The 16,473-nt window shown below is 40.6% G+C and overlaps 1 protein-coding gene across 1 annotated transcript in view; it reads right to left on the bottom strand.

The window, feature by feature from the left end:
• Window positions 1-16,473, bottom strand: part of PCSK5 (proprotein convertase subtilisin/kexin type 5) — a 247,790-nt gene continuing 231,317 nt past the window's right edge. The window contains exons 28-37 of the mRNA XM_056325218.1: window positions 15,143-15,226; window positions 14,471-14,666; window positions 11,981-12,198; window positions 9,836-10,072; window positions 9,114-9,344; window positions 7,288-7,465; window positions 5,866-6,080; window positions 3,774-3,889; window positions 2,009-2,195; window positions 1-1,416 (exon numbers count right to left, since the gene is read on the bottom strand). Coding sequence (XP_056181193.1) covers window positions 1,013-1,416; window positions 2,009-2,195; window positions 3,774-3,889; window positions 5,866-6,080; window positions 7,288-7,465; window positions 9,114-9,344; window positions 9,836-10,072; window positions 11,981-12,198; window positions 14,471-14,666; window positions 15,143-15,226 — 2,066 coding nt within the window. The 3' untranslated portion in view covers window positions 1-1,012. The remainder of the gene's footprint in view (window positions 1,417-2,008; window positions 2,196-3,773; window positions 3,890-5,865; window positions 6,081-7,287; window positions 7,466-9,113; window positions 9,345-9,835; window positions 10,073-11,980; window positions 12,199-14,470; window positions 14,667-15,142; window positions 15,227-16,473) is intronic.

Below are 16,473 nucleotides of genomic sequence, written 5' to 3'. Positions count from 1 at the left end.
TGGCCATAAAAAGCATCCTTTACTTTAGCATGATGTTATATTCCTGTAATAATAATAGAAAGATCACATTGCTGTATTCCTTTAAGTTACGTTACCAACTAAGTGCTAATTATTCCATTTGTCATTGTCTGAATATACTGAGCCATTTACAACAGAAATGGAAAAGCTGCTTGAATAAATGTTCAGTGTTTTAAATCATTGAGAAGGTAGTTAAAAAGACAAAAGAAGTCCTTTTGTGGGCTTACAGACTATATTTCCCTTTGCAGTAAATCCAGACATTTGTGTGCATACAGATTGACAAACACCACAGTAAAGATTAATCAGAGGTTGATATGTAAAATATCTTAGTTATGTTTCATACAAACTATAAATACAATATTGTTACCTGGAGTAGAGTTACAATCAGAATTCTTATAACATCATGTCATAGATGCACAATTTCACAGGGAAATATGCTATAAGATTATAAGGAGGAATTGTGTTGGCTTTGAGGAACATAGATGCACCAGGTGATACCAACAAAGAATATCTGGGTAAAGTCAGCAAGCTTGCCTGTTCTGTTATGAATTGCTGAGTAGCTGTGATCACAGGCAGTAAACTACTGGCACCCTATCCCAGTGTCATTCATCAGGTAGATAAATACAACTAACTTTCATATCTGCACATTTCTTGTAGTGATTGGCAAGGTTCTCAATAAGTGTGTGTGCATGGTTTGAAGCAGAGTTTGTATTAGTTATAATGCACAAAAATACATTATTGGGAAAGGATTTACTCTCCACACAAATGCACAGAAATGTAATCTCTTAACAAGTCTGGACTGCTACTTAAAAGCATAGTAAGGATTTTTGTATAACTTCAGGAAAAATTGTGTTTAGAAACCATTCTGCTCTCACAATGACTGTTAGCTAAAATGTTGAGCTCAGCATGCTAAAAAGTAACTAAATGTACTTAACTAAATTGCTGCATTTAATAGGAAAAGCAACAAAGCAGAAATTCATAAATTAGTGAAGAGTTATCTAAATGAATAACTTTCGTCATCATATTCAAGCTCATCTTCCTCATCATCCTCCAAAAGTCCATATTTAAATTTGCGATAGACTGTGCCATCCTGGCCCATATATACAATGTCATCTTCTTCGTCATCATCTTCAGTATCTCGATCTCTATACTCAATTACTTGATCTTCCTGGTAGCTTGGACTCTTGTGGTAGTTGCTCACATAGGAAGGAAAGGTTTTCGAGTGATTTGTCAACTTTTCATACCCACCTTTATTGACAGCCTTGGTTTTGGCTTGTGATTTTCTCCAGATAAATACAATGGCTCCAATGACAAGGAAAAGCAAAATGCAAGTAATAACAAATAAAGGAGTTTTGCTTTTGCTCTCGGGTGGTACAGTGGTCCGTAACACACAGTCATCTACAATAGCAGTTAAAAAAAAATAAAATTAAATGAGCTTGTGTGTCTGTGTATGGCAGGGGGCAGGGGGTATTTGTCTTAAAAAAAATGTAGTACAGCAGCTTACATTTTTAAATGCATTCAACTAAATACCTTACTCTTCTAGTACCACAACTGTGTTCTTGTAGCTGTGACGGTATAAGGGTGAAAGCAAGGTTGCTGGGATAGCTGTGCTTCTTTAGATTGTAAATAATCAGAAAGAGGCAGAAAAGCTAACAGGCACACAAATACATTTTGATGTGCTAAGCTTAAAATGCAATCATTCAGATGGCTATCCATTGAACTAAGCACTTCCCAGGCACCTGGTTTATGAAATGCCTGCCATTTAACACAATAGCTGTGGGTGAAAGAAGGTGCTGCCTCCCGCATCAGTCGTGATTGCTGTTATTTTTTGTAAAGCTCTTCCTATTCTGGTGATCCAGCAGCAGAAACGACTGTGTGCCTTCAGCTCAGGAGCACATTTTTGCTCTGTTCCCCTTTTGATTTTTTAAATGTCAACCTAGTCAGTCATAAAGCCCTTCAGCACCATTACTGCTCTGCAGCATTGTCCTACCTTGTGTTTCACTGCAGTCACAGCACTCTGGGGTGCTTGCCGGGTCAGAGTCACTGCAGCAGGGCAGGCAGCGGCTTTCCTCCAGGTACAGCTGCATGCTGGCTGGGCAGACTGTGCAGTTGAGGGGCCCAGGTCCCTTGCACTCTGTGCACGAGCTGTCACATCTTTCACACTTGGGCTCAATCTCCTTCAGACACAGAACACAAGCAACACACCTTTCATTTTGGATTCCTTGGACCTGACCTGGCAGTTCTGTCCTGTCATTTAATCTCTGGGTAGTCATCTCTGGGCATCACGGGTGTCACGGCAAAGTACAGGACAGAGTAGGAAAACTAAAATTTGGTTCATATTTCCTGGCTTCTCAGTGATCTGCTTGTGTGTGTGTGTGGGTGGGGTGGGGGGCAGGAAGCGTTGTAGGAGCTTAGAGATCTCACCTAGGTAGGTAGTGAGATAAAAATCATTCAGACTGTAAGCTCTTTCTGGCCAGGAAGTGTGTTTTTGTTTTGCTAGTCCCATGCTACCAGACCTTTGGTAGTAATGATGGTAAAGTGGCCTTTATGAAATGTATTCAAGAGTATCACTAAAAGTAACTGACATGGGAGAAGCAACATGAAATACTGTGGGAAAAAGGCAGCGGAGAGAAACAATTTCCTTTCTAAATTGGGAAGGAGCAGAAATAAAGAATAAAGCTGGCTGGAAATTTTCTAGCAAACAGGATTTTTATTAGATTGTGTTGCTTCGATTTTACAGAAACAACTTAGATTCAGACATGCTTCTCAAATTCCAGATAGGCTCCTGGGAGCCTCTGTGTACGAAGACTACCAGTGATCATCATTGTCACATTCTGCATACCTGCAGAATGCTTTGAGCTCAGGTATTTCAAGGCTTCCAGTGTTCACAGTTTCTGGCCTATTGGGCAAAATTTGCTATTTTTCTGCCATGGGACCAGGACACCATATCCACTGTGAGGATCTGGAAACTAATTTCATCATCACTGTCTGACCTGTGAGGTTCCTTGTCCTGAATCAGAGAACCTGGGCAAGATGGGAGGCTCGTAGTGGGAAGTCCAGTTTCTCGGGGTCAAAGCTCTTGCGAAGAACTGCAGATCTCTGTGGTTCCCAGCTCTTGGGCTGTTTTCTTGGGCTCGCAGTTATAAGTCGGCACTGAAAAGGGGGTATTCCAGGCCAGAGACTCAAGGGTATGCAGCATCTCAGGCCAGCTGGCTTGCCTTGCTGCTGTATTCTTGAATAAACAGCTTTGGAAGGCAGTTGGTGTGGAAATCTGGAAGCTGGATGCCCAGACATGTGGCACAGACCCAAACCTAATTGTGGTCCTGCTCTACTAAATAAACAGTTCTGTTATCTTAAGTCTGTTGCTCCTCTAGAGATTTCTGCCAGCAGAGCTGTCAATCAGGAATGTCATGTGATTTCTCACAAACAATGCAGCAGAAATCTGTGTGGAAATCTTAGTTATACTGGAAGAAAAAAAATGCTGTATTACTAATACAGCTGATTTTATTCACGTGGCTTTGGTATCATTGTTGGTAAAGTTGGGCCTTTATATTTACTGGTAGCGAGTTACCCTATAGTAGACACCCTCAGAAAAAGAAACTGTGCTTCCTCTGCCAGATGAAGAAAAAACTAAGCACATTTAAAGATAAGCAGCCTTGAAAACTCAGAGAAGAGCTTTCTGTGTTGTTTGTATTGTGTTCAGAAGTTAAAGTTGAGCATACAAATCACAGGAAAAAATGCCTACAAATAGGTACCTCTTGTCCTTGTGTCTCCTGGACTTTGTATTCACCTACAAAACAGTCTGAGTTGCACATTCCGCCTAATAAACTGTAGCTCCATACACAAGATGTGCAGCTGAATGCTCCTTTTCCTAGAAAGAAAAATAATATTAAAACAGGAAAAATTGTCATTCAGCTTCCTTTAAAAATTATGCTTACCACTGCCGCCAAAGAAAAGGGCATTTGTCAATGGCAAGCATCAGCATGAGTTCAGCTTGAGGAGGCTGGAGGTTGAGAAAGAGCTTGGGCCTGATCCTGAGGTTTTATGTGCCCACAAAATTTATTTCTTATGTGTTTTGGTATTCATGAAAAGCTGATTTGGGAATCAGTTGTATAGGGAAGCCCTGACACATAATTGTGGGGAACCTTGACCAAATACTCTCCTTCACAAAACCAATACTTACTAGGCCTGCTAGCTAACTGTTTTCAAACCACAATGCATTAAGGTATGTTTATGTTTGAATAGCAAAATAAATTCTTTAGTTGCATAGGAAAACAATTCTTCACTAGGTGCCAACAGAGCATCATATCCACTTTGTGTGTTGGAGACTTTTTTTTGAAGACAGATGCTACATGCAGTATTTCTGTGAAACACTGAAGTGAAGGGTTTGTCCTACATCTTAAGGTGAACTGCCTATTTCCCTGCAACTAAGCATTTTCTGCCACTTTCTAAAATGAAGCAAAAGGAAATGCAAGTAACTCAGGTTAGCAGCAGTTGAACATTTGAAGTCAGCAGCTTTCTATAAGCCAGCAAATTTACTATGTGAGTTTTCTGAGCAGTGCAGCGTTTGCCTTCCTGCTCTTGAGAAACAAGAGATACCACAACACTTCTTTTCTCATACATCAGCAATGCATATGCATTTCAGAACACCTACAGTTTTGCTGTTTAGAAGGACTGGCTTGTGTTTCATCTTAGTGTCTTTGTAATTATGATAGAAATTCTGTCCTGGAGTATTTATCTCAAATAAAAGTAAAAATCAATGGAGTAATCTGTAAATTAAGATGGCTATCTTTTTGTCCCAAATCCAAGCCAAAATATTTGTCATTTGTTATAATGTTGTTATACAATTTTATTTTAATAATTTTTGAACGTGGCTTCACTGTAAGAGTTATTTTCAAGATTTTAAAACTTGTAACGTTGCAATTATTCATCTGTGCTATCCAGTATATCCGCTATCCAAAACAAATTCTCTGTGTTACAATACGGTGTGGTCTAAGCTGCAGAGTGGCAGCTGTTAGCTATCTGCTATGCCGTTCAGATGGGTCCAAGAGGGTTAGCACTGCTTGCTTCAGAACTGAATGAATTAGGAAAAGGAAGAAACTGAATACATAAGTGTCTCACAGAACAAAAGAAGTGGTGTCTCAAAGTTAAATTTGAAAAATACTTTTTTTTTTTTTTTTGTTTCTCACCCTAAAGTTATGCTTTGTGACTGTTGTACTCTTTCCTTTGCAGACTATAAAGACGTGGTTGGATTTAGGTTCCTTGGCTTTCACAGAGTAATGTATAGTAGGACAGCTCAAAGAACGAGGTAGTATTCAGTCATTATTCAGTGTTTGTGTGAGAAATGAGGTCCAGCTCTATAAGCAAGATCCCTTTTTTTGAAGTTGATGAGAACCTTTGTGAGAGGCCTGGCTGACGGGAAATTAACTACCATTGTCCATTTATTTCCCTTCACTGACTTGGCACTGGGACTTGCTCGCAGCCCTCCCCATGAGCAGCTGCCTTTACACTTGTGCTCTGTAACTGGAGGCAGCCCTGCGGGGAGCTGTCAGGAATTCATATCCTTGCTTTGATCTTGATCAATCAGTCCTCTAAAAGTAAGTTGGCAGCATGAAGCAGCCAGTGCAGCAACTCACCCAGGGCCAGGGAGAACCTGGCAGCCCCTGGGGAGGTCTGCACCACCCACTGCAACTACTTAGGTTATGGACAGGTTGGTAGTGATGTACATGGTATGTCTCTTTGTGAAGTGTTTCCAAATCTTGGAGCGAAGAGTGAAAAAAAGAAAAAAATAGAGATTGCAGGTGTTTCCTTAATCCTTTTTGGTTGAAGTGGAGCATATGCTTTTACCTTCACAAGTCTGGCAGGAAGGGTGGCATCTTTCACAGATGTTGTCTTTGCTTTCGTAGTAATACTCTGGACAAGAGATAACGCATTCATTCTTGGAGCGCAACAGGTAGAAATATGTATCACAGAAAAGGCAATCTGTGGGTTGAGGCCCCATACACTCCTTACAGCCCTTGTGGCATCTCTCACATGATCCAGTGGAGTTTTGTGCAAAATACCTGAAACAGTTCAGATAGTCATGGCTTTGCATAAAGCCTGGTGGTGACAGGAAAACCAAAGCATCCTTCATCCTTAGCTTTTACTGTGATCACATCGATGTATAAAATTGATATTGATGTGATCACAGTAAACATTTGTAATCTCCGTGAAAACAGAATGAATTTCCTTTAATTCCCCCTGGCCATTGGAATGCAGCTATAAAGCAAGACTTTGTAAAATGAGGGTATATAAAAGCCAGGCTTTCCAAAATCCAGGATGAATTCAGACACAAAGTAAGTATATAAATAAGCAAGGCTCAGAAAACCTCAACTCTGTTTTGGCTCTGCAAGAGATATCCTGGAGATGCTGGGTAAGCACTAAATTCCTCCACTGCTCCTTGATGACCTGCTGTCAGATGGAAATGCAGAAAATTCATGTTTCTTTTCAGTGCACAAACAGGCTTAGCCAAAGGATATCAGCAGAAGAACAGTGCTCACCTAAGTTGTGCTGTCAGGGAAAAAGGAGAATTGCTGCACTGTAGTTTTGTTTAGATGTGGTCATTACAGATTTCTAATTTAATGGGATGATAACTCAATTTAACAGACAGTGTGATCATATTGTACTGCAAAATTAAATGGATCTGAATCAGAAATCATAGGTCCACTTCCCAAATTTGAATTTCTGAGGCATATATACAAGAGCACACTGAATTCACATTTTGAAAGTCAGTGGACTCATGTTAATGAAGCTGCTGTCTAGATTTTTATGAGTCTTCAGTTGAAACGTGTTTTAATGGTTGATTCTATTATGATCTGTTATGAATATTCACTCAATGCAAAACAAAAGTAACCTCATCTGAACCTCAGGTTAAGTGGAGGCTGCAAGGGTGCTTGAGGGAAGTTACATTGCTTCCTATGCTCAAGCTGATGAACAGATAACTTACTTGTTCTGCTTCATACTGTTCTGTATAAACATAACCTAAGAGCATCCTTGGAGTGTAAGAATGACCACACCACATCAGGCTGGTCCCAGTGCAGGCACCAACTTTACAGTTTGCTGCTGTGAGGGGAGGTTTTCCACCACCTCTGTACTGGGACAACATAAGATTTTTTCACCTGAAAATAAAATTCAGTTCTGTTTCACTCTGAAGTAGAATAGGAAAGAGTGATCTAATTTCTCAAAGCTCTCTCTGTGATGTAGCTCTTCGCTAAAGACTTTGGACCTTACCCTGGTGGACACTGGTTTACGCATGCTTTTCCTTGTCTGTACCAGCCTGGTTTGCAGGAAAGGCACTGTGAGCTGTGTTTTCCAGTGCAAGTGACACAAGCGCTGTGGCATGGGGAACATTGTCCCTTATCATGGTCAACATAATACCCATCTGGGCATGTTTCAACACAGGTTGTATCTGCAGAGACAACAATGCAGAATAACACATCATATTCAATATTTGCTGCTAAAAAACATCTCATAACAGCTGTGCTAGAGCAAATTCTCTAACAGGAGATGCTGCTGTAAAAATGTGTACCAGAACAAAAAAAGAGAATATTGGGATATAGTAACTATTTTCTGTTTCTTCTATGTCTTGTCAATACATTAGTCCTCACTTCTGTGGTTTATGTGTGTTAGCAGGCTCTTTAGAACAGATAATTTTTTATTTTTGGGAAATATAAATGATAATACATAATACTGAACAGCAGCTGTGATTTCTTTTATAACATACAAAAGAAGAAATAGTAAACAGGAAACTTTCTATCTGCACTGCCATTTTCCTCGAGTTTCACTCTAAGCAACAGCCTCATTGCGTTCTGTGTATAAGACAAATCTGATGTTAAATCTGAGATTTAATGATACTTGTTCATTGGTTTTTACCCCTCTGTGGCTGCTGCTTTATCTTATGGGAATAAATGCCTGTAATGTTGCCAAATATACCAGGTATATCCCACTTTTCACTGACATTTCAGAAGGTCATTAGAATAGGAATCCTAAATGAGAAGTTAGGATTGATGCAACTAACTGCAAGTATACCAAGCTTAGAGAGCAGTGATTACTCATTAGTAGCTTGTACTAATTATCTAGCTTGTCTTTACAGTTTTGCTGCGTGAGTTGCAACTGGGCAAAGGAAGATACTTGCTTTTATTTCTCTTGCAATTTTTTTTCTACTCCAGGATTTTTATTTACATACTTGCATCCACTTTAGCAATTGTAAATGGTGCAAAGCAGTTGAATATGATGATAAAAAAGACAGGTCTGATGCAAGACATCAGAAATTTAAGAATTAAAAATCTGCATCAGAATTAGACTCAAAAAGCTCAGACTGAGTTTTAATTCAAACTCACTTTAGGTATTTCTGCATATGAGATCATTTTAGTAATTTTTCCTCCCAATGAATTTATAATTTTTTTTCTTTTTTTTTTTTTTTCTTTTTTTTCCCTTCTTTTTCAAGAATATGCAAGCATGCAAAGTGTAAGTTCTGGGATTTTATACTTTTTACTGATTTTTTTCTGAGACAATACAGTGTTTTGCTCCAAAGTCAGAAAAGTAGTTTTGCACCTCAGCCATCCACTGGATACTGACGTAGTGATCCATGAACAACTTTCTCACAGCTCTGCTTAGGTATTTCTTTGCTCATCAGATCCCTTCAGGGATTAAACAAGCCAATATGAAAATGTTAGCTCTTCATGTATGGATTTTAAAAAAAAGAAAAAAAAGAAAGCTAAGGATATTCCTCTTGTCTTTTTAAGTCACTTATAGGAAACAACAGGAGCGAGACATACCAAGTAAATGAAACACATGAGTTTTGCTTAGCCATGGAGTTTGTTGCTACTTAGAAGTCCTGCTTAGGCCCCAGTAAGTGGCAAGCCCAGTCTCACAAAGATTTCCAGGTAGTCCTGCAGAAGTAATTATCTCTGCACAAGTTATCTATTCATCAGGTCTACTTTGCAACATGTAGATTGGCTGAAGCAGCTCTATGTGTTCCATAAATGTGACATAAACTTGCCTATTTCATGATTCCAGTGGAGAATAAAATCTAGAAGCAGGAGCAAGATACTTACTGAGAAGATAGTGGTTATTCTCACAGCTAAGACACTCATGTTCACTGGGTCCTGAGCAGTGGAAGCATTTCTTATGACAAGGCTTGCAGGTCTGAGTTTTCTCAACGTAGTACTCAGTGTGAGAACAGTATCCAGATGCCACACAGTGCCCATCATGGTTCAGCATCAGGCCATTTCTGCAAGTAAGGCAGGCAGTGGAAGAAGAGCAAGTCTGACATGTCCTGTTGCATGCTGAAATGGACAAACAGTAGGAACGTCACCATTTCTTGTTGCATTTCAGATTATTATTTCCGCTTTAATTTTGCAAGGAGCAGCCATCATTTCAGGAAGGGAGGCTGAGGGAAACAGAGCGATAGCTCTGCTTCTGCATGGTCAAACATTTTACTATTTTCAACCTTATGCAGGCAATTCCTTAGGTATCCTTTGCCCTGGCACTGCTTTTACTGAGCAGCGTTTTTCAACATACTGTCTCCAGCAATACCTAGCACTTTACCAGAGTGGCTGCCCATAACATTAAGCACACCTAGCTTTTCTACCTCTCTCTCATCTTTTGCCAATTTTTGCTGTTCTAAGGTATGCCTTGTTGTTTTTGTGCACCAGCTATCTCCTCCATTTCCAGGACACCGATAGTGACACTAGACGGCACATGTAGGCCCTTTTGGGATAGTCTTTAATCAGACCCACTTGTAAATACCATTCTGGGAAAAAAAACAGCTGTCAACCTTGGCAGTCTTCAGTGGTTTCTTCATAATAAGTCCCTTCAGGGCACTCTTCGAAACACATGCCACTGTAGAGGACAAAGAAGTCGGTGGTGCACGCAGTGCAGTCATCTGAGTCTGGCCCGGCACAGTCCTTGCAGTCTGTGTGGCAGGGAAAGCAGTGCTTGTCTTCAGCATAGAAGTGTGAAGGGCAGTCCTCCACACACCTCCCCTCATGCAGGAAGAACTCGTCCATGCACTCTACAGGGGACACCAAACAACAGGTAGGCAAATGAGCAGCAAATTCTGACCTCTGTAAATCAGGGAGTGAAGGCATCCTAGCGAATTCTAAATCCTGTAGTGACAGTCAGAACAGCAGGTAAGAGGACAGTCTGGGAAGGCAACACTTTCTTTTTCAACTCTTTCCCCTCCAAACTGCCCATAATGGCCCAACCCTGACACAGCATCTTCTGTGTTACATCAAGTGAATGGGAAGCAAAGTCACCTGTTCAGCTTTGTGGATACTAACCAAACCATGCTGCCACTGTGTATAGGTGGGCTTCTGCTGAGATACTCTATCTGCATGATGAACTTCCTGCAAAATCAGGGGTATCCATATCTGAAGTTTTGTTTGGTTTAGTATTAAAATAAAATCCAGTCTGACTGGAATATATGAACACCAAACTGGTCAGTGCTGCTGTCCTTAGGGCAGGCAGGCTGTGCAGAGGGACCTGGGCAGGCTGGAGCGACGGGCCGAGGCCATTCCTGGGAGGTTCAACAGGGCTCAGTGCCGGGTCCTGCCCTTGTGTCACAGCAGCCCCACACAGCGCTACAGGCTGGGGCAGAGCGGCTGGAAAGGGCCTGGTGGGAAAGGGCCTGGGGGTGCTGGTCCACAGCCGGCTGGGCATGAGCCAGCAGTGTGCCCAGGTGGCCAAGGCGGCCAGCAGCACCCTGGCTGGTACCAGACACAGTGTGGCCAGCAGGACCAGGGCAGCGATGGTCCCCCTGTCCTGGGCACTGGCGAGGCCGCACCTCGAACGCTGTGTTCAGGTTTGGGCCCCTCACTGCAAGAGGGACGCTGAGGTGCTGCAGCGTGGCCAGAGCGGGCAGCGAGGCTGGTGCAGGGTCTGGAGAGCAGGTCTTATGAGGAGCGGCTGAAGGAGCTGGGATTGTTTAGCCTGGAGAAAAGGAGGCTGAGGGGAAACCTTATCGCACCCTGCAGCTACCTGAAAGGAGGTTGTAGGCAGGTGTGTGTTAGTCTCATCTCCCAAGCAACAAGTGACAGGATGAGAGGAAACGGCCTCAGGTTGTGCCGTGGGAGGTTTAGATTGGATATTAGGAAAAATTTCTTCACTGAAAGAGTGGTCAAGCACTGGAACAGGCTGCCCAGGGAAGTGGTTGAGTGACTGACCCTGGAAGTATTTAAAAAACGCATAGATGTGGCACTTAGGGACATGGTTTAGTGGTGGCCTTGGCAGTCCTGGTTTAATGGCTGGACTGGATGATCTTAAAGGTCTTTTCCAACCTAAATGCTTCTATCATCTTATGAATGTCTTTTCACAGAGCTGGGATTCAGCTGCTAATTTTATTATGAATACCTGGTTTAATGGCTTTGTTGTGGGTTTGGTGGTTTTTTTTCTGTTTCACCCATATTTGTTTCTGGAATGGCTTTCTCAATTTTAACTATCCTGGGAATTTTTGTGGGGGCATTTAGACTCACCAGGATGTTCAAGGCTTTCCTAGTATGTTTCATTACAGTTATAATTCTCTACCATGAGTAGTCATTTGCAAGAATGGTAAAGAGAAGTAAACTCGTCAACCAAACTAGAAAGTAACATTATGTATTTCATATTGGTGTAAATATGTATGCAAGTGTTTAGGCATGGATACGCTAGGTCAGAAATAGAATCAAACCAGTAGGAATCTCCAAAGGACAAGAAGTGAAGTGATGGGAAATATTTACAGATTAACAGTTTAGACTGAGTCTCATCATGAAGCACTGAATGCTTATCCTCTCTCTTAGAGATTAGCAAAGATATCTATCTACCTGTTTTTAAAATTTATTTTTGCTCTTTACAGAATTTATTTTCAGACCTTTGTTTCTGTCAATCTATCTATAGACAGGTCTGGATGGATTTTAGCCAAGTCAAGACCGGTTCTTGATAATACCTTTGCATGTTTGATTGTGAATGCACTCCTGACACATTTCAGGGCAGTGTCTGCAGATTCCTTCAGAGGCAAAATGGTTCTCTGAACAGGTAGGTTTACATTTCCATTGCTCCAGAAGCAAAGGACTTTTACAGGATAGGCATTTGGTTGCACTTCCCATGCATGTCTTACAGGATCCGCTGCATTCCTTGCAAGTCTCAGAATCATTAAAATATCCCCTATCAAATGAAAACAAACACAAAGTGCTGGTCAATATATAGCCGTCAAACAGTCCAAGCTATAAGAATTATGAGTATATATATGAGACTTTCCCAGCACACACATTTCACTGGTTCAAACAGGTTTCTCACTCAATTTGTTGCCCATCCACCACTTACACCCCCTGTGCCTTCAAGCAGAAAATGTGCATGGTTAGTGCTGTGAAGAGAGTCTGGCCTTCCTTTGTTCTTGTGCCTACTGTCTAAAGGGTGCTGGACTTTTTTGCTCATTTCTTGATTTGCCCCTTACATTAGATAGAAAGATGTGTAATGTTTGGGAAAAGAAAGATGTGATCTCTAGTCTTGCACAGCTGACCCTCAACAGTGCTAACAAGGAAAGACAGAGAAGTACAGCCTCAGTGGCCCTAGAGGGGAGAAAGAGAGTAGAAAACCCTGGAAGCGTGAAGGCTGGGAAGAATAAGGAGGCCTGGGATTAAAAAAACCCAACCAACCCAGGATGCTTAAGTAGTACCTCCGTTTAGTGACAACAAGCTAGAGACGGTGAAGTAGGAGCATGTTTTACTGGTATCTGGTGCGAGAACAACCATAGACAACCACAGCTGGGACAATCATTCATAAAGAAAATATAGTAAAAAATTGCACCTATATTTCAGGAGAAAAGAAATAAAAGGAGAGGCTAGATGCAATCCAATCTGCCTAAATTCAAAATCAAAATGTTAGAAGGTTAATAGACAAGCAAGTCCACATTTTGAGATGATTGTTAACTCATATGCATACGGCCATTGATGAAAACTAAGGAAGAAGTTGGCATAGAAAGTAGTCCCAGAACACGTACTTCACATTAACAAGCTTATTCTTCCCTGTAGAGGAGTACTTCTCTTTTCCTTCTTGGAGATGATCTTTTGAAAGAAAGGCTGAGGAGATGCATTAGGAGCAAGGTTAGAAAAAAGATAAGAGCTGTGACTACCATCTATCCTCCTCTTCTTTTTTTCTCCCAACCTTTGTCATAATCCTACATCTGTTTCTTACAGTCCTGTCTTCTCTTGTTTCTGTCCTGAGTACTCAGCTGGCCCAGTTTTTCAAAATCCTGTGCCAGAAATTACCAGTGCAGCAAGTCAACCTTTTCCATACCCTACAGCATGTCCCAAAGCTCAAAAACCCTAAAAAACTCTCATATTATCCTCTGTTCCAGTGGAGAGTAGTTATGCCTTAAGAACTTTGCCTCAGAGGCTGAAGCCAGAGTTTAACTCTGGTGGATTTTGCTGAATGATGTCTGGGAAACCATTATTTGTAGTTTGGAATTTGGAAAAAAAGAGGGATAATAACAGCTGAAAAGACTAGTGATACATGAAAAGGTTTAGATTTGTTATGTTGATCTTGTGAGGGATAACTGTGGGGAATGAGTACTGAGAACCAACATTTTAATGCCAAAACTTTATCTTTGCTTGTATACCACAATTTCTGGTATTAAGTTGTTTCTGGGCTGGAGTAGGCTTTAGTGAGTTACTTTGCATTTACTCTGATATTTGATGATCAGAATCTGTTCCACTGGCCCTTATGGACTTATTTCACAAAGTTAGCAGGAAAGTACTGCCAGACAATTTCTACTTAATCGTAAGAAAAGCAGGATCTGCACATTTTTCTAAAGAAAAAGGTTAATCAAGCAAGGTCTTCATACCGCATAGCACAGATTTTATGTGTATGTACAGGTATGATGAATGCTGATAAAAAAAGCAGAGAAACAGGAGGACCTGATCTGCTCAAGTGTCTGATCTAATATCCATTGCAGTCAAATGGGAATCTTTCTTCCTGAGTTCTGTTTATTATAGGAAAAAGTAAAGAAGGTAAGCCAAGGAAAGAAACATATCACTAGGCACTGCATTTCCATATCAGGAGTCTGATTCCCATTTCTGAGTTCATGCCCCTGCTCTGTACTACTTTGAGGAAGGAACAAGTTAAGAGGATGACTAAAGGCTTATTTTCGGTCAACATAAAGAACCATCCTGAAGTACAATGGTCCTATTGAAGTCAATGGGAGCTGTACCATCTGTCATAGGATTTCATGTCTATTTTCACTTTTGATTTTTCACTTTTTCTCTAAGCAAGAGAAAATGCTGTTTATTCAGGCCAGCTGAAAATTGCTTTTACCTTGTGATAGTTTCTGGTAGCTTACATTAAGGTCTCCCTTGAAAGGTTTGTAATGGATCTGAAGTTTAAAGAGAAGGAGCACAGTGAAAAAATAAAAAACAGCCATCCAACAGGAGTTACTTACTCAGGACATTCCTGTAAACATCTGCCTTTGTGGATGAAAAGCAGCCGGGCCTGGTCAGCCTGACACTTCTGACAGTGCCAGTGGTCGAAGCACACCTCACAGCCGTCCATGCACATTTCACACTTTCCACTTGCAACATTGCCGAAAGTTTTTTGAGGGCACAGAGAAACACAGCTATTGTTGATAAGAAATTTTCCTGGCAAAAGAGCAACCCAGGTGGGGAAAGGCATCAGTTAGAAATATATTTGAAAGATTCTTGACTTGAATGTCTATAAAAAAACTTTCGACTTCCTCACAATTTAACTTTTTGATACTTAAAAAACCCCATGAATAAAATATTCTTTAAGCCATTTCCCAAAGTAGTTTGCTCAACCTTCTCTGAAATCTAAGGTATCTTCCTGCATAAATTCCAATTCAGTAATTCCTGCATTGAAAAGAAAGAAAAGGAACAACATCCAGCTAATGATTTTTTTACCTGTATTGCCAAGAGAATGTGCTTAATTCCTAGCTGATGCCTGACTTCATCTGGCAATTATCTGATTACCTGACTATGCTTTAAGCTGTCAAAGAAATTTCTAGTGACTACTGACAAAAATATTCCCTGGAAGTGTGTAGGATAGAGAATATTTTAGCCTTCTGCAAAAATTACCCAAAGAAGTTGAAGTCTCTTACCTTCTGGACATGAAGTACATATTTCAGCAGATTTCTCACAGGTCCTACATGAAGGGTCACAGGACTGCAATTTTTGCTTTGCATCTGGGATGAAAGGAAAAAAAATACCCTTTTTTTGCTGTTTTACAGCTTGTTTTTGTTTATTTCTCCTCCCTTTAGGAGGGCCATTTCGTATTGCTTTTTCTAAGTTTAGAAAGTGTACCTCTGTGAATTTTTGGAATTCACAAAGTTCAAGAACTTGATGATTGTGTTCAGTTCCACTCTCTGAAATGGGAAGTTAAGAGTTGTAATAAAGGAAAATATAAACGTTATCCTGAGATTCAGTAAGATATCCTGAGATTTGCTCCAGAGCCAAATCCAGATCTGTAATCCTAATAGATTACATACAGGAAGAGCTAGAAAGTATGTACATTTGGAGGACTAGGTGTAGTGAGGTAATATAGGGATCTTGTGCTAGCTGGTTGCAGAACATCATTACCCTGTAACTAAGGGGGAAAACTGCATAGAAAGGAGAGAGAAATGAGTGTTTGGAGAGAAGATCTGTTAAGTAGTTCTCCTCAAAGCTATTGCCTGCTATATTGCCTGCTATTTCCCTCCAAAAGGAAGAGTCTGATGTTTGTCAAATGAGGTTTTATGGCTGTGGAAAACTGACTTTGGTTATGCTTTGAATGGACTTTATTCAGTGTGTTACTCAGCTCCAAAATGATGAGGAGATTTGGGGATCATACTTAATATAGAGAAAGTGTCATGCAGTGTGACACATCCCAGCATGCAGCTCTGTATTTTGATCCAAGCATTACAAAAGTGGGTAAACACGTTTGATGAAAAAGTAGTTGTGGACCAGCAGAGAGAAGACAGTAACCTTAAAGAATGAATCAGAAGTTGGTTGCAGATTGAGCTTTGCACCTCAGTTAGCACATCTGTCTCATCCTGCCAATTAAATATGTATGATTTCTATAAGTTGATGGACTGACTGACAGTATCCATTAGCCACATGCAGCATATCACTACACCTTTTTTGTTCTGCTTGTTATGGCAAGGTAGTTAAAAATGTTGACATTTTGAATAAAAGTCATGAAAGCAAATGCTTCAAGCAAAAAGAGAGGAGAAAAGGAAAATTATGTAGATCCCTTTCCCACAGGCGCACATTTTACTAAGCAGAGAGGCACTCGGCAGAAAAGTAAGAGCGTACATAACATGGCACAGGGCAGAAGGCAGCATAATAATAATAAAAATATTAATAATAATTATTATTTATAACTGTACTGCTGAATCAGCTGAGCCATAGCTATCTTAGTGAAGTAAGTTAGGTCCACATTCAATATGCCTAG

This window comes from Falco biarmicus, chromosome Z, assembly GCF_023638135.1.
Source record: "Falco biarmicus isolate bFalBia1 chromosome Z, bFalBia1.pri, whole genome shotgun sequence".
NCBI lineage: Eukaryota > Metazoa > Chordata > Aves > Falconiformes > Falconidae > Falco > Falco biarmicus.
Note: the sequence above shows the minus strand (reverse complement) of the source record. Positions and strands in the feature narration are given on the sequence as shown.